The sequence below is a fragment of the Cajanus cajan genome, chromosome 2 (assembly GCF_000230855.2).
Source record: "Cajanus cajan strain Asha chromosome 2, NIPB_CcT2T_4, whole genome shotgun sequence".
In the NCBI taxonomy this organism is placed as follows: domain Eukaryota; kingdom Viridiplantae; phylum Streptophyta; class Magnoliopsida; order Fabales; family Fabaceae; genus Cajanus; species Cajanus cajan.
Window position 1 is genome coordinate 8,911,480 of NC_138518.1, and position 19,822 is coordinate 8,931,301.

The following is a 19,822-nucleotide window of genomic DNA, read 5'->3' on the forward strand; positions in this document are numbered from 1 at the left end:
CATAGAACTATTAACTAAGGATTGGTCACTATGAAGAGTGATGGTCACCATATGAAGACGTTGTTCTAGTCAAACTTGATAGTTTGAGAAAACCTTTTCAACTTGAAAAATCCAATCAAAAGGATCAAAACTATTAAAAGGTGATAATTGAAGTTTAGAAGTGCACATGTGGGGAAGTGCACATGTGGGGGAGTAAAAGAAGGAAGGGAGGTGATGGGACAAAAGTCTCATGAAACAATGGAGTAGTGAAGTGATGGGGTGGTTAAATGCACTAAACCATCGGGTCTCACTTGAAAACCAGGAGAGGTGAGTTGAGCCTGTTATAAAATGTTATGTTGGAATTGAGAACCCTACGTGTCGTTAGAGTTAAGCGAGGTGAATTTTTCTAAAAAAGTGATATGTTTATCATTGATGGCAATAAAGTGGAATCCCATGGTGGATTGGAGTTACTCATTGTGATTGTCTTGTTGGAGTTGTAAAGAAAATAACCGATTGACCATGGCTAGTAGATTCTCCTCCAAATCCTTTGTGTTTGGGAGGCATGATGAAAGCATCAATGATAGGATGAACTTTATCTTCAATGTTGGCTAAAATACTGTGTAAAAAGATAATTATGAAATACCACTAGAAAAATAACTTTGTTTCAAGTTAAAGGGAAACCTCAATTCATATTTAAAAACAACATAGGTATCTTAGTGTCATTATCCAATGGTAGGAAAAAGGACAAAAGTAACATAAGTGGACTCATTACAAATTAAATAAAACTATCAAGCCAATTGGACATTTTTGTAATGTGTTTGAGCTTACTTCATTCTCTAAAATCATTATTGATCTGAGGGAGCTTGTTAGTCCTCTTGCCACTAGAGCATCACTAACCACTTTGCACCATTGTTAGAGACTTTTTGGTAATAACACCATTTTCCCTTATTTTTTCCACAAGCATGAAGTTATTGCAACAAAGGCACAAAAGTGCAAATATGATGCGACACAATGGAGACACACGAGTTCAAATGTGTTATAACATGATAAAAGCTTGAGTATAGATCTCCCACGATGCAGTAGAGGCACACAAGTTTGAATATGTTGCAACAAAGCACAAATCTACTATAATAGAGGCGTACAAGTGCGCGTTTAGATCTAGTGCATGGTTTGATTGACTAAGTTTGAGAACGCAAAAAGAACAATTAATAGGAATCTCTACATTTAGTATTGAACATCGAGAAATGAAGTCTTCAATGAGACATTCTTTTTGCATGGGAAGAGAATTAGAGGAGTAAAGTCCAAGGTGAACAACAACATGGGTACATTATTGTTGATAACTCTTTAAATGGTGGTCGATAATGAGAATTGTTGAGAAAGGAAAAAAAAATTAAATAATATTCAAGTATTTTTTTTTTGAGTAAATAAAAAAATTAAATTAAGATAAGACATAATTCTTATAAGGTCAAAGCTTATCATTAGTCTCTCTAAACATTATTAGTGAGATGATTGATCACTTATCTCATTGTAACACAAATTTATATAAAAAAATTATAAAATATAAAAGAGTATGTTCCTTGTGTAAAGAGTGTGTATTAATAATTTGAACCTTAGGTTATTAAAAAAAAAAACTATTAATTGTGTAGTGTAGGATGGAACATGATGTAGATTCACCATACTATTCGTCTAACGTCTTTAATCATATAACGGCTATCTTTGATAAATGAAGCGTTATGGTGAAGGAAAATTTACTTGGGAACAAACAATTACTTACATCCGTTGTGCTTTTTTAACTTGCGTACGCGTCTACGACAACGGACAGCCAATGCTTATGCACGTGAGAAACATTATTGTGTTTGCCAGGAATGGATCATGGCCCATTCATGGATATGGCTGTGGGCCCAAAAGCCAGCTCAGTTGATTCACCTTTCTCCACAACCACACTTAAAATTTCGAAATTTGAAAATATTAAGCCAAAACAAAAAGAGAAAAGCTTTTTTTTTTTTTTTAAATATTTTTTTTTTTGAAAAAAAAAATGGCTCCTTTATAAATATCCCATTTTTTTTTAGAGCTGTTACATAGTGTGTGCCTCGCTTCTATCGTCACCGACTCGGTTGCTATCAGCGAGTGAGGGGTTTCTGCAGCAACAAGGTAAGGAGACTTCAGATCTCACTTCTTTCTTGTTTTCCATTGAGATCCGAACCATGTGCTACATAATTTGTTTTCTGCTTCTGGGTTTTAATCATCTATGTTTCATGTGCTGTTGTCTATTGTTTGATGGTAGTTTTTCTAGTTAATTCACGATTTTTTTTTTGTTATGCACTTTAATTTCGGGCACATTTTTTTCCTTTTCATTTTCGTTAAAAAAAATTAGTGGGGTTTGGCTATTTTTACCCCTGGGATTAGATTTGTCAGTTTTTAATTAGTTTTGAATTGATGGGTAAGACTTGGATTGTTGAATCCTGTTGTGACATGTTTTTGTTTGTGTTTTTCATGCTTGAATCGCTTAAAAGGGGTCTTTTTAGCTTAGATTTGTTGGTGGGTCTCTTGTTCTGAGAGTTAGCATCTGATTTCACTGGTTTCTCTATGCCTTTACCTGTTTTGAGTCCATGCACTTTGAGCATAGCTAGATCAGAAGGGCATGGCCCTGGAATGGTTTTGGTTTTGCTTGATCTGTGCAGAAATAAGTGTGTAAAGATGGAACTTGAAGGGATGCAATGGGATGAAATTTTGATTGCTTTGTAGGATAGAAAAACGGGTCTGAGTGCCCTTTTCATCTGGTCCTCTTTAGTACTTTATCCCCTTGAAGATGATATTTGCAGATGAAGGAAAAGGAAATTTATGTTTGGGTCAAAATAAAATGACAATGTGGTTTCAAAGAGTCCTGCAAATGTACACAAAATTTTCATGCATAAAAGATAAAATTATGAACATAGTAATATTTATTCATCTTGATTCGTCCTTCTGAGCAAGGGACATGCAAACCATTTCAATCATTTTGCCAATCCTCAAACTTTTCTTTTCCCTATTCATTTTTGAAACTGTACATTCCATTTTACATTCTGTTAAGCGTATCTCTTTGTATGCTCATAAGCTTTTATGGTTCAAGAGTCCTATGGTTGTATGAAGAAAGATGGATGCTGTATATCATTGAAGGTTTATTATATATTTTCTTTATTAATGTAGAATAATTACCTGTGTGCATTAAAAACTAATCAACTTATTTGCTACGGGCTGCATAGTCAATACTCCAATGGTTTGAATATGATGTCCACTGTTGATAGCTGTTTTTTTGTTGAAATCTGATGGTTCTTGGTTCTGTTTGCTTTGCTGGATTTGAGGCTATTATTTTGTTATTCCATGAATGTTGGCGTAAGATTTTTCGTGATAAAAAATGTGATGCTGCTATATAGGTTTAGCCACTCCAAACAAGAGAAATGGGTCGTGGGGTCAGTGCTGGCGGTGGTCAGAGTTCCTTGGGTTATCTCTTTGGCAGTGGAGAGGCTCCTAGTGCCAGCAATGTCCAAAGTGCGAACAATCAAGGTCAGCCTGCAACTGGTGCACGCACTCAAAATGCCAGTGCTCCTTCTCCACCACCAGTTGAGAAGCAAAGTCCAGCACCAATTGATAAGCAAATTCCAGCTGGAATTCCTGGGAGTCTCAAAAACAATTACCACCGTGCTGATGGCCAAAATTGTGGCAACTTTCTCACTGTACTGCTCCTGTCAACTTATTTATTATGATTATTTTAATTTTTCATTGCATTATGTAATTAGATCTTCTTGCTATTTCTTCAGTTCTGCTCTAAATATTCTTGTCTGTTTCCACATACCTTAGCCAAGGAAATTACTAGCAAGCTTCATAGTGAAGTGGATGAGGATTAGAGCCTCCTCCTCCTGCTTATCATTTCCTTATAATATTCAATAAAAAGTAATGAAGTTGCAAGGTTGGTGTTCACAAATTAAAAACAAAATTTAAAAGTAAAATAGGATTTTGAATTACAATAGTGCCACATTATGGGAGATCCTATTAGCATAGCATTCTAGTGAAAAATATTCAAAACTTTATAAAAGAAGAGTAATTATGATCTCTTGGCTCAGCTACTTAAGCATGGCTCCTTGCCTTTTTTGGTAGGAAGGAATTCCATCTCCTGTTCTTGCATATTCATAAGATTTAATATGCACGTTATGCATGCTTTCTTAATTTTCTTGTTTATCTTGTATGGATTATGAGTACTGTATGCTCTTGAAAATCAATTTATCTTATCTGAATTATTGGATTATTGGTTTTGATTGACAGATTAGCATCTCTTTCTCTCCCTCTCTAGTCCTGTTTAGCCTTTTATGTACTTTGTCCTCCCTTTTCTGTCTGCAAGTGCATGAGCTTAAATTGTGATCTCTCATTGCGCTTGATGTCACATACTGATGGAAACCATCTACTGCTGTATTTTGTAGCTTGTCATGTAGCAATTTCATATTTTATGATTTCATGCCTCATGCTTTGTTGATAATGGAAGCCTTTGTGTCTCATGTTGACCTTTAATTGAAATACAGTTCATTATTTGTGTGTTAAGTGTGAGGCTGAGTCTGGATGCAATGACAAGGCTGCTTCCTCGTGTTCTTTGTGCATAATGTCGTCTTTTATTAGTGATAAGTGAAGTCATCAGATGTTTTTGATGATACAACATAAGATTATATATATTTTTAGTCCTTGAACATTCGTCAATTTTTGTTTAGTCCTTGAACATTTGTTTTTACTAATTTTAATTTTTGAACTTTTGCTAATTTTGGCTTTTTAGTCCTTCAATTTTTCCTCCCATTAACATTTTGATTGATCCCTTATGTAAAAAGCTTTTGTTCGCAGAAAAAATTTTCAGGGACTAAATCCAAATAAAATTTGTTCAAGGCTAAAATAAAAAATTAACAAAAGTTCATGGAAAAGGATCTTGGGAGATAGTGTTTTACAATAGATAGTGTTAGGAATGAAGATTGAACTTGTTAAGTTCATTGTTCTTGGTAATATAAGCTTTTGTTATATATATTGAGGAATTGTTATTAATCATGGTTTTCTTTTGGGTGCAGGATCGGCCATCTACCAAGGTTCATGCTGCCCCAGGTGGTGGATCTTCCTTGGGTTACCTCTTTGGTGGTCCACCAGGGAACTAATTCATCAATGTGATTCAAATCTACCATGTGATGTATCATGTGTAAAATAGATAGTGTTGCCTTGTGTTTTAGACCAGTGCACTTGCTTGTTGTGCAATTGAACCTCTTGACAGTGCTGGTGTGGCTTGATGGCCCAAACTAAGCTGATTCATAGGTCTGTTATTCTGTTCTTTTGTGTGGGTTTCGGTTAATGAAATTTACTGTTGGTATGAGCTAAAGTGGCTCATAATTATTCTCCTATCTTTGTTATTGTGTTCATTTCATGATGCTCGAGTTTTTTGATAATGACTCTGGGGATCATATATATCATTGCATGTGATCATGGAATTGTTAAGTAAAGCAGCAATGAGGAAAAGTTCGTTTTCTTTAATCCTAGCATGTATGAGTGTTTGTTTTACTTTATCTCATTTTTCAATGCACTTTCTATTCATGTTTCTACGGTCATTAGAGTTAAACTGAATTGAACGGGATTTCAAACGCACCCTGAATCGAAGCAAAGACCATAACATGAACTTGGCACTTGGTGGTTAAGTTAGTATGTTGGTTCTGATTCCTTGTTTTAAATTGTGTACAATCTTTTTAGATTTTGTTCTAATCTTGATTGAAATCTTAATCCGTTGTTTTAAAGTTGATTGCAGAAGGCACCTGTTTTTAATATAATATATTATTAATGTTTCTAATTTGCCTTCCCTTGCATGTTTGTTGTAGTTGTTTCTTGAGGTAATGCTTGACATGTGTTGGAATAATACAGAATATGTGATTTCCGTATTATGCATATAATAGATAGAATAATCAAAATGAGTTTTAAAATTATGTGTTTTGGTTTTATTAAAACTAGTAAGTGTTTACAGGCGAATGTTTTGTTTTGTTTACGCTAAGAATTTTCCAAGAAGAAAAATAGATCACATTTTGAAAGTGTATCTGTTTTCATCGGTAGGATTGGTATTATTGACAATAAGTTCAAATTTAGGTTCAAAGTTAGAACCGCATATTTAATTTCCTCTCGTTTAACAAAAGTATTTTTATCATATTTTTCTTTTTCTTGTGAAGTTTTGCAAGTATTTTTATTTATTTATTGAAATTACAACATCACGATTTAAATTTAAAGTTATGTGCATGCAACTTTATTCTCGATCTTAGGAGATTTTTCACTTTAAAATATTTGATTTTTTTTAAAATTACTTCATTTAAATTGATTATCTAAACACAAGTGTTTTAAATTAACACTGAAGGTATTTTAATTTTGTAATCAAGTTCTTTCTGTAATAGTTTCAAAATTTTATTTAGAAATTGTTTTTGTTTTGAGATATTTAAATCGCTTATTTTTTACTGAAGTTGTTATTTTGAGCATTATTTTAGTTTATATTATTATTATTATATGGATCACTTGTTGACTTTTTTTTTTCTTTCGTTTCCTTTCAAATTTAAACATTGAATTTAGTAATTTAGAAGATGAAATAACAGAAGTTTCAAAGAAGATAATAAATGCTTAAAATTTAGTTTCATCTTATAAAGTTACAAACTTAAAATAAAGTGTTCAAATTAGTTGCCTCTGTACATGCAGACTTGCTGAATGAGCTTAACACATTGATGTACCTCAAACATATTACAGTATTATTAAAGAATTTTGATACAAACATATTAATTAACAGATGATATATGCTGAGGTTCACGAGGCATAGCTCTTATAAATCAAGATAGTAAAATTGGATTTTTTAATTGATTTAAAACTTTTTAAACACAATCAATACCTATCCAAACCCTTTTTACATGTAGGTATTTACCCAAATATCACAATAATTCATTATTTAGAAAACTTGTAATGATTGGTCATCAACTAGTTCATATACTCTTCTAAATATTCATACAAATACTTCAGTGATATGAAAAATTTAAAAACCTTGTTTTGAGTTCTTAAAAATTTAATAAGTTTAATTTATATATATATATATATATATATATATATATATATATATATATATATATATAATTAGAGGAGGGCATGTAACCAAAAAAATTAGATTTTTTTTTTTTATAAATTTGTTTCCCCTTCCTCCTTACCTCTCTCCACTTTCTCTTCATTTTCTCTCTTTCCTCTTTTTCCCTACTCCTATTTCTTCCTACTCCATATCCTTGCTTCTTATTTTTTCAGAAGTAGTCTATTTAAAATTAAAAGAAATAAAGAAATTCAATCAACTTTTACTTTATATAAAAATTCTTATTTTAAAATAGTTTTTAAGCTAACAAAAAAAAAATGAGCCAAAATGTCCTGGAGTTGATGTAACCAAATATCTTATACTCATGGTTCGAGACATTAGTTGATCCATGGCCTTTTGAAAGGACTTTTGAGATGCCACAAAGGCACAAACCATTTTTAAATAGGCAAGATCAACCTTGTCTAATTTTTTTTCTTGTCAATATGGTAAAATGGACCTCTAAAAAACATTTGCATTGCCTTTTTCAGTGCTTTAAGGTCATTCCAATGGTGTAACCTTATTGTAATTGTTTAACTCAGTTTGGTGTCCCTACAATGTTACATGGGTTTTAAAAATTCTAACAAGTTTTCTTTTCAATCATGCAACTTTTAAGAAGTTGAAATAGATTTCTCAATTGACTTCACATCTTTATACCTTTTCATTTACATTTATTTATATTTCAATTTACAATAAAAAAAAACTCTTCTTAATGAAAATGCATTAAAAAGTACTTCCTTTTTAAACTCATAAAAACAAAAATACATAAATTCACACATATTAAGGAAATTAGTTAAGTTCAATTAATTATATTGATTTCATGTGAAAACTAAACTTTACTTTCTAAACTACCCTTAATAATATTCATTAAAAATAGTAATCACATTTAATTTAAGGCTATTTTTTTAATGATAGCATTAGAAATGGTCAAATTAGTTAGAATTTGCTTATATCAAATCAAAAAAAAATTAAGTAATTTTTTGCTTATATATATATATATATATGAGTAAAAAGAGAGTATAGTACTTTTAAGAGTCTGTTCTTTTTAACTGGAATGTTGCATTGAAATGTTTGTTCTTTTGATATCCGTAATAATAGAACGTTCATAGGAACTCCGAAATGTTGCTGATTTGAGAAACGGTGCTCCATGAGGACAGACTTCACTGAAGCACCTAGTAGCTATTAGCTAAGGCAAATGGCAACACCAAATAGGGCATATTAGTACTCCAAATAAGTCAAGTAAATATTAATTATTGGTTTCTGTAAATGAAGAATAGTAATAACAACTACTTTAATGAAAGTGAAATGGTGAGTAGAGCGAGCATGTTGTAGAGGTTGTGTTATCGAAATGTACCCAAGTTCAAACGACTAATGGGTTCTGAATAAAGGTTGTAATTTGCAAATTGCAAAGCCATGAAGACAAGACAACCTTCTCCAGATTGCAAGAGAATAATCGAGCTGTTTTTTATTTTGAAGATTATTTTTTTAATAAATTATGCTGACAGTTTGAGGTTTTGCAAAATTATACATGAATCCATTTTTTTTTATCCCTACACTAAACCCCTTCAATTGTTTCAAAAACATGACATTGCCACTCCTTAACCATTACATTTGCCCTCCTTAATTGTTCGAAAAACAGTGCATTGAGTCTCCTATGAGGGAGGTTGCTCTAAACATTAAAAAAAAAAGTTGTGTAGAATTTCATGAAAAGTACTAGTGTGATTTACTCTTTTTCTGCCAAGAACTTGAGCCTTTTTTTAGCTGACTAGCTGTTCATACATAGAAATCAAATTCTGATCCTTAGCCATTGCCTTTTAATTCAGAAGGACTACACTTTCATACTTCATATATTTGTAAAGTAGCATGCCTAAAGCACACGTACACCTTGATTTAGAAGAAATTTAGCAGTGTACTTGTCTTCCACGAAGTAGCAAAATATTCAACTTACAGCCATTGTTTTTGTGAACACATCCCACTCCTCCAAATCAAGATAGAATAGGAAAAGGTGGGTGGGCTAGTTGGGGAGGCAAAAGGACGTGTTATGGTCCAAACAATGACAATTTACAGTGCCTTAAGTCAAATGAAAAACAAAGTCAAGTACCCATGTAACTTACCACCCATAATAAATATTCAGTAAAAGAAGCATGTAAATATAACAGCTAAACAGAAATCTCATAAAGTGCTGATTTCTTTCATGGTTTAAATTATTTTTTCCTCTCTCATTCATACTGTTGGTTTTGGGTATATCAAACAATGTGGCTTAGTCTGAATTAACTATTTTGTGGAGAAAAAAAAAATAAAAACAGTAGTGCTTTTGGCATCAAGAAAGTATGCTTGGAAAGGTTATTTCAGTTTTCAGGAAGCAAAAAAAAAAAAACAATTTTGCAGGGGCTTTCTAAAAGTGCTTCTTTATTGTGAAGAAATTACTATTTTTGTTGGAAAATAAGGTTTTCTCAACAAGGTATAAGATGAACAACACTTAATCTTATGCAAACAAACACGCATAGCAGAGTTTCATACCTAAAATAAGCACAATGCTCTTGACTGTAGAGTGTCTATCTCCTAACAAAAGACTGTTGTTTGGCATAGCTGAGTAATTGTCAAAATTTGGGTAAAGAATAGGTAACTCAGAACATGGCTAATTCAATTATCTCCTGGTACAAACATGATTGAGCTTTCACCCCATCAATCCTCAAATCCCTATTAACATAAGTGATTTTCCACTAAGCCATCAGCATTGCTAAGAACTTGATCCAAATTTTCTCATTAGTTCTATATTTTCAGCAATTGTTGACCCAGGAGTTCCAACAAAACCAAGAGATGCACGGCTGCATACAGCCTGCTCAACATAAAGAAGTAGATCTGGTAATCTCTGATTGGAACAATATTTTTTACCAATTGTATTTGAATTTGAAATGAACCGCTGTCCATGACCTGCTGCCATGAGTTTTACGGCTGCTTGCTTAACCATCTCATCATACTCTTTTAAAAAATATACCTTATAGTTATGCTTGTCACGTGTTAAATCGCCTAAATAAGTATCAGTCCAATTATCTTCAGGAAGATCAGTCATTATGAAAATATGTATGGGTAGCGGGCCTTCTCTCTTCAAAGATTCTATTTTTTGCTTTAATCCATGAAATGTAGCCTTTTGATGATTCTTAAACTGCCCATCCAACAGTCTAAGTTGTGCACAAAGAAATGGAGCCTTTATGGTTTCTTTAGCAAACTCCTTTCCTGCAATCATAATCTCTGGTACAAATGGAAGAAGTTTAGTCTTCTCCATCAAAGATAGAAACCTCTGGTCCTGATGAGATTCATGAATATCAATATATAGTTCAGAACCTTTGTATGGTGCAGAGAAAAGGCTTCCAAATGCCAGCAGTGACGCTGGTTCAACCTCAGAACCAGGTCCAAGAGTCTTAAAGACATCTTTCCGTCTCCTAACATATGATATTTTCTTTTTCTGCTTCAGCTGTTCATCGGGTTGGAATGAATCTAACATGCCATCTTCATGGCCATCGTCATGGTAGGTCCATACTGTAGTTCTGCAATCTTTATTGATAGCATATGTACACTTATCAATACTACCATGGAGCCCAGCTAGCAGAGATCCACATTCCTTTAGGCTTTTAGAAACAGAGGACTGCAACTTTGCATCTGATATGCAAGCCAAATCTAAGCTGATGCCACACCATATTGACACAAAATCCCTAAGGTCAATCACTCGAACAAGAGAGGAAGAAACTAAGGATGAGATGTCTATAATTTCAGCAATCGAGATATACCTGTGAGAAAAATAAACAAATGAATTAATACAGTTAACCAAGTGAAATGCAGTTTCAAATTTAAATTTCAATGATCCAGAAACCACGGAAAAAAAAGAAAGGTAGTCATACCCTTAATTTTACTTCAAAGTACAGCTGCCATTATTATGATATAAAAGGAAAATTTATCAATTATATATGAATAAAGAAACAACAGTTAGAATACAAGAAATATATTGAAAGATTTTTGCAATGTGGAAATCATGGAATGGAATTGAAAAGAGCAAGTAAGGTGATCAGTATCTGATTGTCATGAAAAATAGCCAACAACTTTGCTCCAGTAAGCTAAATGAATTATTACGGTTACTAATCATTTATTAAGACTGGAGAGAAAATAACAAACTTATTTTCTCGTTTCTTTTTCATTTAAAAGGAAACTTAAACAAAATCAATTTTTTATAGACCTAGAAATCTAGTCAATCTCATCTTGCTCATACAGTCATGTATACAACCAAATCATTCCAGCCTTCTTCACCAGCCATTTCAACACAAAAAGTCAAAATTGACAATGAGTGACAAAACTAGCTAACCTTCCACTCCGAACAAGCTTGATCATGTGATCCCAAACGGAGATCCGAATGTCCTTTGGATCCACAACCCGAAACTTCGGACAGCTGCCTAGGGCAACAGCATGGTGATCCAGAATAGGAGGAACAACCAAAGTTCGATTCAGTATCCCCGCCATTAGAACTGCATTCTTGAACTCCGAAAGCTGGTTGCTGAACCCACTGTGAGGTGCATACCACATGAATTTCTCCCCTAAGGCAAGGGCTTGAGTGGAGCATTGAGGGATATGTGATGATGTTGAAGTCTTGGACAATCCAAGGAACTGGGAATCAGGTTTCACATAGTAATGATACAAAAACAAGAATGAGAGGAGGATGACAAGGACAGACACAGGAATGAATGGGAATCTGTAAAGGGGTTTTCTTTTAGAAAACATTCTGGTTGGTGTTGTGTTGGGATTCAAAGTGTTCACGGCTGTGCACTTGTGATGCACATTGATAAATTCTCCACATTCAAGTAATTTGGAGGGAACAATTGAGCATAATCATAGTCTGAATCTTTCCCACTCCTGAAACAAATCCCAAATATATATTTAAAAAAAAAAACAAAAAGAGCCGGTAAGCAACAATACCTAAGACAAGATCAAATTTTGAAACATAAACTGATGTTTTCTCACTAATAACTAAACTACCCAGAATTCTATTTAATGTCTAATTTTGTTTTCCTAAGTGAAATAATATGTGGTTTTTAGAGAAACTAGAACAAAAGTAACGAGGTTTTTAGAGACAGGGAAACTCACCTGCAAAAAATTGGGTTTCCGAGAAAGGAATGGTTTGGGGAGATTGTGTGAAGGGTGACAATGACTCAAAACTCAAATTGAGATATGGGTTAAAGGTGGTGAGATCGGATTCAGAAGAACGAGGAACGGAACAGAGCCACTTTCCTTAGACCCTCTTCTCTATTAAGCCCTTTGTTATGTGCACCCCAAATTCCTCATCAAATTACTTTTCTATTCATAATAATTACTCTTGACTATTTACTTTAAGTTTATTGAATTTTAGAATAATTATTTTTTTAGGGGTGGAATAATTATTTCAAAAAATTATATTTACAATAGTTTCTCGTTATATGTTAAAAAAAGTTATATTTTTAGCTAAAATAGTATTTTAGTCCCTTATAATAATTGTTTGTTTTAATTTAGTCTCACTTTTATTTTTAGTCTCAATTTAGTCTTTAATAAATTAATTGGTTGCAATGTCGGACTTCCGTTCAAATTATTTGGACGAAGTTAACTGTTGGTCATGTGGATGCCACGTGGAAGCTACGTAGATGCCACGTGGAAGCTACGTACATGCACGTCAAATTTTGTCATGCATCTGGAACCAGAATGACCCGTTCTGAAACCTGAATGGCCCGTTCCAGTTACACTCATGGTGTGTAAATTTTGCATCTGGAACGACCCGTTCCAGAAGCATTATTTAATACCAACGTGTGCAGCAGAACGGGCCGTTCTGGCATCTAAAACGGGCTGTTCTGAATTCAGAACGGGCCGTTCCAGAACGCAACCAACATAGTGCACTAGTGTGGTTCAAAAACCGAAAGCAAATTATTTACACATACACAATTTTTTTATCTAAAAAATAATATATTTTAAAAAATAAAATTATATTCTAATATATATATATATATATATATATATATATATATATATTTAAATTATCGTATGTATAAAATATAAATTTTGAGGAATTATTCATTTATGTGATATTTGTCAAACTTTTGTACTTTCTATTTATTATTTATGTTGATAAAAAAAATTAAAATTGTAAAAAGGCTTAAATATGTTTTTAGTCCCTCAAATTTAAGATAAATTTATTTTTGGTCCCTCAAATTTAAAACTATTATTTTTAATCCCTGTAGTTTTCAAAAATCTTGTTTTAGTCCCTTAGGTACCAATAACATATTTGAAAGTGACTCATTAAGATAGTTATGCAATATCAACCAGATTTAATGTGATATTTTCACTAATAGGGACACCAATAGGTAGATTTTATGCAATAATGTTTGATAAATTTCTTAACAAAATTTGAATATAAGGACTAAATTAAGATCTTTTGAAATTACAGGACTAAAACCAACAATTTTAAATTTGAGGGATCAAAAATAGATTTACCCTAAATTTGAGGGACTAAAAACATATTTAAGCCTTGTAAAACTTTATATCATATATTAAAAACATCTTTATATGATAAATAAATTAAACTTAATTTTTGTAAGATTTAACATATTTATTTATATGTTTTTATTAGTGTTAAATTATTATTAAGTAAGTTTTTAAGATTGTTATGTAACCAAATATTTTTAAAAATGTCTATGACAGATAAATATATAATATTTATAACATGTATTTTTAACAAAAATTAGGTTTAAATCTGTTAAATTATAATATAACATAATCTGACCTAGTTTATTTTCATCCTTAATCATAATTGTAGATATAAAAACTTGTAAAAAATAACTATAATATATATTTATGCTTAAAAAATTATATATAAAATTTTTAATATTACAAATATATGAATAAGTATTGTCATCACAATTTAAAATTTATGGATATAATCATCAACTGGACGTGTGACATTCTGGAACCAGAACGGCCCGTTCTAAAACTGGAACGACCCGTTCTGGTTTCACTCCTGGTGTGTTAATTTTGCATCCAAAACGGACCGTTCTGGATGCAAAATTAACACACGAAGAGTGAAACTAGAACGGGCCGTTCCAGTTTCAGAACAGGTCGTTCTGGTTCTAGATGCATGACAAAAATTTGACATCCATGTGGCATTTACGTAGCATCCACGTGGCCAATAGTTAACTCCGTCTAAATAATTTGGACGAAAGTCTGACACTGCAACCAATTAATTTATTAGGAACCAAATTGAGACAAAAAATAAAAGTGGAACTACATTGAAACAAACAATTATTATAAATGACTAAAATAGGTTTTTAGCATATATTTTTTAAGTAACACAAAAAATTACATCAGAAATAGATAAAAATTAAACTCTTTTTAACATAAAAAAAATTAAGTTATAATTTTTTTTTTGTAAAAATAGGAAAGATTATAAAGATGGTCATGAGGATTGAATCTGGGTCCTCATGCTTTTAACTACCCCAAATCTTCCCCACCGAACCACTAGACTAACCCTAGTGGTTAAATTAAGTTATAACTTAAAATAGAAGTTTTAAATTGAATAATTTGACATTTTGTTTTTGATATAATTTAAAATTTTCTATATTAAATAATTATAATTTTATTTATGTATTTAATGATCGTAACTATCGATGTCAATAATTTATTATTGGTTATTTTTTTTAAAAGAGAGCATTTTAGTTTTAATTAAATTATATAGAAATATGTTGATTTATAAAACTTTAAGAATATTTTTATTCTTTAAAAAATATATTGTTTTTAAGAATAATATTACCTATTATTCTTTTTTAACGCAAAAGTGAAAAAGGTTGGAGTTTTGGTTGCTCACACTCACACTCACACCCTCTGCTTCTTCTACCGTGCCGCGCGAGCCAGCCAAGGTTTGGAGCATCTTAGTTGCAGAAACCATGACGACTGTGGTGCCAACCTCCGAAGAAGACGCCGCGCTCTCCGTCGTTCGATTCACCTCTGAACTCGCCTGGGCCGATGCCGGTCCTGAGGTATTTTCCTGCCTCTTCCCCCAAACCCTTCTTCGCCTTTTCCCTTCGTTTCAATTGTGAACGCTTCGGTTCTTTTACTTTTTTCCGCTATGAGTTTTTTGCTTCTGATTGCGGAGAACGGTTCATCCACAATGCGTTGTGTATCTGCTAAGCTGAAACGCTTGTGTAACGTTAAAATTGAATCTGAGTGTGTGAAACTTGGTGACTTTAGTTTGTTTATTCAATGTTTGGTGTTCTGTGAGAACTAGTTTTGTATTATCATTTTATGTTCTAGAAGTTTCCGGGATCCACGTCTATGTTCAGACGATGAAAGGGAGGGAATGATAAGGAAGGACTAGCTGTGAAATGATTTTATAGTAGGAGGTATTGATGTGACACCATTGAGGAAAAGATGACAGAAAGTCTGTTAAGGTAGTTTGGATACGTGCAAAAGAAAGTCACTTGGAAGCCACATTTGGGGGAGTAGATTGCATGTTTAGTCCTTTGAAAAAGGGGTGAGGGAGACCAAAAAGGGCATTGGAGGAAGATGTTAAGAGTGAGCTTATGCTAAATAATATCTCTAAAGATTTGGTTGGTCTTTAACTGAGTTAAATGGGGTCGTGTGATCCATGTAGTCAACCTCAACTAATGAGATGAGACTTTTGTTCTTATTTTTCTTTTCTATTTTTGTGTATTTTTAAGGGTTTACAGGTGCTACATTGTTTTCTTCTATTTATGCTCTGTACACTCATGCTTCTTGTTATATGTGAGCATGATGCTGCATTCTTGTTTTAATTCGGTGCTAGTATTATTCGTGAATTTAGTGCTTCCCATATTGGCTTGTCAGGTTGCTGAGCCACAGGTTAGTAGGCTGTGCATGGAGGCTGAAGAGTTCATTGTTATGGGAAAGTGGTTGGAGCTAGCATCATTGATGATTACTTCTGCTGAATTGATTTTCTCAAAGGTTTCTGAAAAAGGTAGAGTGCTCCTTTTTGCTTGATATTGATATATACTGTTTCTTGTGTTGTATTCCTCTTGCATTTTGGCCTACTTCCAATTTCATTGATGAAAACATGAATCCCATGTGGCATGTATGTGTTGTGCAATCACCTAAGCTGGATCCTTTTCCAAATCTGTTACTTTGATTGGTCATGGTATTGTTGATATGTTATGTTTCATGATCATGTTTCATTTCTCATTTTCTTGTTTAGAATCCAATTTGTTGGTGCATAGAGAAATGCTAAGGGTGATAGGATGTGCCATTAATGTTACAAGCTGAATGTGTGTTAACAAACTCTGTTATTTCTTATACCAGATATAGAGTCCATCTTCACTATCATCTGCAATCTTGTTACAAAGACCGAAAATCCTGATGAAGTGATGGAGATTGTAAAAGTTATAACTTCAAAATTAGTTCAGCAGCCAAATGAAAAGCCTGCCACACGATTGAAGATGTAATATCACATTCTACTTGGTTAAAAAATCTTTGTAATGCATGCTATTGTTACCATTTATATTATTATTATTTAAATACCTTATTTTCTTTACAGTTTGATCAATCTGTACAATCTTTTGGAGACACCATATTGCCAGTTTTATGTCTACATGAAGGTATTGAATTTAGCTGTTGATGGGAAAGTCACTGAATACATTATACCTTCATTCAAAAAGATAGATAGCTTCTTGAAAGACTGGAAAATTGGGATACCTGAACAGAGAGAGCTCTTTCTCACTATCTCTAATATTTTGAAGGAAAATAAAAGGTATAGCAGAAGTGAATTCCTTTTAACGTCAATTTTATGTATGTTTTCTTTATCTCTCTTGGAAGTGGGAGTAATACTTAAGTTTCTTACCATCAGTTCTTCCCTTCCTTGAGATGGCTATCTTCTATCCATCTTTAAATCTCCATTTTTTAATACAAATACTTTGTATTTCATCTCATTTTATCTCAGCATGTCAAAGGATGCTTTTAAGTTCCTGACCAATTATCTGGCAACTTTTTCGGGAGAAGATTCACACGCTTTGAATGAAGCCAAGGAGGAGGCTGCGCGTGCAATTGTGGAATTTGTGAGGGCACCTGACATATTTGAGGTACCTCTTTTGTTTCTATTTGAAAGATTGTATGATCTTACTGTTTCAGCTTCCTACATTGTTCAATTATTTTTAGGAGTTACCATTGCCAATAGTAATATCCTCACTTGTTTTTTCAATTGCTTCCTTTGCTTTGAGGGTGCTTAACTTTCTGGTTTTTTTGTGTGGTGTGTGTCTATAATTAGATATAGAAGTATGAAACATTCATGGTAATTTATTGCTTAGTACTAAAACCAATAAGGTGACAAGGATGCTTTATCGTAGGCCTTTTTTATTCTATTATTTACTCATCATTATTAAATATACTTTTAGATATCTATCTCTGCTATTTTTAATACTATTTTTGGCCTAGATTTCTGTAAGTTCTGGTAGAGCATTCACTAAGTTGATTGTCATGTTGTAGTGTGATTTACTAGACTTGCCTGCTGTTGGGCAACTGGAGAAGGATGCCAAATATGCTTTGTTATATCAGCTTCTTAAGATATTTCTTACCCAGCGGCTGGACGCTTACTTAGACCATCAGGCTGCGAATTCTACCTTGTTGAAAAGCTATGGTAAACATTGTTCATAAATGATTATCATTTATCTGTAGTTTCATATGCAGGGTTCTCTTCTACTTTGTCACTATCAAAATGTTTTAATGTTATGACGTGTTTAGGCCTTGTGCATGAAGAATGCATTGCCAAAATGAGGCTGATGTCATTGGTGGATCTTAGCTCTGATGGATCTGGCCAAATTCCATATGAACTTATCAGGGACACACTTCAGGTAAATTTTCATTTGATTTCTAAGTCTGTATTTGTGTTCTTCCTAGCATAATTGAAATGTTTCATCATCCCCTTTCAGATCAATAATGATGAAGTGGAATTATGGGTGGTTAGAGCAATAACTTCCAAGTTAATTGACTGTAAGATGGACCAAATGAATCAAGTAGTAGTTGTTAGGTATGTTCTACCTCAATTTCTTGTCTCTCTCTGCACCCTACTAGCTTACGTTGGACATTTATTTTTGTTCAGCATCATAGATCCCCCCAAGTTGAAAATTCATTTAGTTGTTCTACATGATTAATGCAAGTGTTAAATGTGCAGTCATCCTACTGAGCGTGTGTTTGGTCAGCACCAATGGCAAGCATTGAGAACAAAGCTAGTGACCTGGAGGGTAAAGAATTTCTTGCTGTAATTTTCAGAATTATAATTAGATATGTTATAATGCATACAAATGATGTCTATGCCATTCCTATGTTTATACGGCCATTCACATAATATTAGTATGATAATTGAATCCATACATTTAAATTGAAAGGAAAAGAACCAGGAAGTTAATTTCTGCTAATCAAATTTCAATTAATAATTACCTTGAATTTATGACCTGTAATATCATGACCAATATCTGAATTTGAGATTTCAAAAGCCTGCCAATTTGAATTATGCTGCATATTGAAAAGTTTATGATTGTTTTATAAATAAAAATTATCCCTAAAGGTGTTTTCTATACCACAAGTAAACATCTGTTGGATGATGCACTATTGGTGGTGCATACAATTTTACCTATTATTTCATAAGTGATTTTTTTTTCTCTGGAGAATGTTTGCTTCTGCTTATCTAACTTTTTACAAAAGATCGTTATTATGTGGTTTGTTCTAGATGATGGTTATGTGCTTAATAACATTTTGATTGTTGAGTAATTAGATGCAATGTCATTGCTTCAATACGAGTAACAGGTTTTTGATTGGCTATCATGTTTGATTACTTGTTTCCTATTTCCAGGGAAATATTACAAATGTTATCAGTACCATTCAGGCCAACAAAACGGAGGATGGTTCTCAGGCAGCCCAAAGTTTGGTAGTTCGATGAGGACGTTTTTAACTGAAGCAATTGTCTGAAGGTCTGAAGTATTTAGATTTTATCCAGGTGGAATTTTTTTAATCTTAAACAGGAAAATATTGTAATTTTTGTTACAAATTTTCCATTTATTTTAGGTTGTAGGTGACTCTAATTGTACTACCCAACTTTGACATAGAAGCCGTTTTGATTGAAGTTTTTTGCCTTTTCCATTTATATGTTTTGTTGACCAGTCCCACGTTTGCATTTGAGTATATTATACCTGTGGATTGTGGTTCTAAGAATCAATAAACAGCTATTTAAATTTTAGTGACTGAAGAAATCGTGCACTTAGTACTCGGTCATAGTGAGGCCAGGTAGACATGGAGCCTCCGCTTTGTATTCTCGTCAATTTAAGTTTAAAATACCATGCTGCTGAATCTGGAAAATCAGTGCACAACAATTTTTAATAATATAGCAGTAGCTCAGACTTATAACGGCTTCCCAATTTATGTATTAAAAAGAAATGTCAACAAAACTATAATACTTTTGCTAATACTCTCTCTACCATTGATTGGAAATTACAGATTTTGTTAGGTCCTATCACTACATTAGGAGTTAGATATGGCTCTTCCTTTGATATGTACAAGTCTCCTTAGTTCCATTATGCGAGATATTTAATGTCTCCCATGCGACTTTTCAAGTCTTAGTTTTTATGTTACTTTTCAAGTCTTAGTTATATGTTACTATCTCCTATCAACCATATACCC

The 19,822-nt window shown here is 32.9% G+C and overlaps 3 protein-coding genes across 4 annotated transcripts; 2 read left to right on the forward strand and 1 right to left on the reverse strand.

Annotated features, from left to right (window-relative positions):
• Window positions 1–1,993: 1,993 nt before the first annotated feature.
• Window positions 1,994–5,384, forward strand: LOC109815424 (protein SPIRAL1-like 3). Its single transcript, XM_020380148.3, has 3 exons — window positions 1,994–2,130; window positions 3,393–3,692; window positions 5,061–5,384. Exons 2-3 carry the CDS (start codon window positions 3,417–3,419, stop codon window positions 5,142–5,144), a joined length of 360 nt encoding a protein of 119 aa, XP_020235737.1. The 5' UTR covers window positions 1,994–2,130; window positions 3,393–3,416; the 3' UTR covers window positions 5,145–5,384.
• A 4,125-nt stretch (window positions 5,385–9,509) lies between these two features.
• LOC109815419 (O-fucosyltransferase family protein) lies at window positions 9,510–12,451 on the reverse strand. Its single transcript, XM_020380137.3, has 3 exons — window positions 12,251–12,451; window positions 11,475–12,019; window positions 9,510–10,905 (listed from the first exon to the last, which is right to left on the reverse strand). The coding sequence occupies exons 2-3, from the start codon at window positions 11,885–11,887 to the stop codon at window positions 9,858–9,860; spliced, it is 1,461 nt and encodes a 486-aa protein (XP_020235726.1). The 5' UTR covers window positions 11,888–12,019; window positions 12,251–12,451; the 3' UTR covers window positions 9,510–9,857.
• A 2,520-nt stretch (window positions 12,452–14,971) lies between these two features.
• LOC109815421 (uncharacterized) lies at window positions 14,972–19,289 on the forward strand. Of its 2 annotated transcripts, XM_020380146.3 has the most exons (10): window positions 14,973–15,162; window positions 15,989–16,118; window positions 16,457–16,595; window positions 16,692–16,904; window positions 17,094–17,232; window positions 17,636–17,786; window positions 17,891–18,000; window positions 18,079–18,176; window positions 18,321–18,390; window positions 18,999–19,289. In XM_020380146.3, the coding sequence occupies exons 1-10, from the start codon at window positions 15,070–15,072 to the stop codon at window positions 19,083–19,085; spliced, it is 1,230 nt and encodes a 409-aa protein (XP_020235735.2). In that variant the 5' UTR covers window positions 14,973–15,069; the 3' UTR covers window positions 19,086–19,289. The 2 variants fall into 2 exon arrangements, with proteins under 2 accessions (XP_082924014.1, XP_020235735.2); XM_083067888.1 differs by lacking the exon at window positions 18,999–19,289 and having other exon boundaries at window positions 14,972–15,162; window positions 18,249–18,376.
• Window positions 19,290–19,822: the final 533 nt, after the last annotated feature.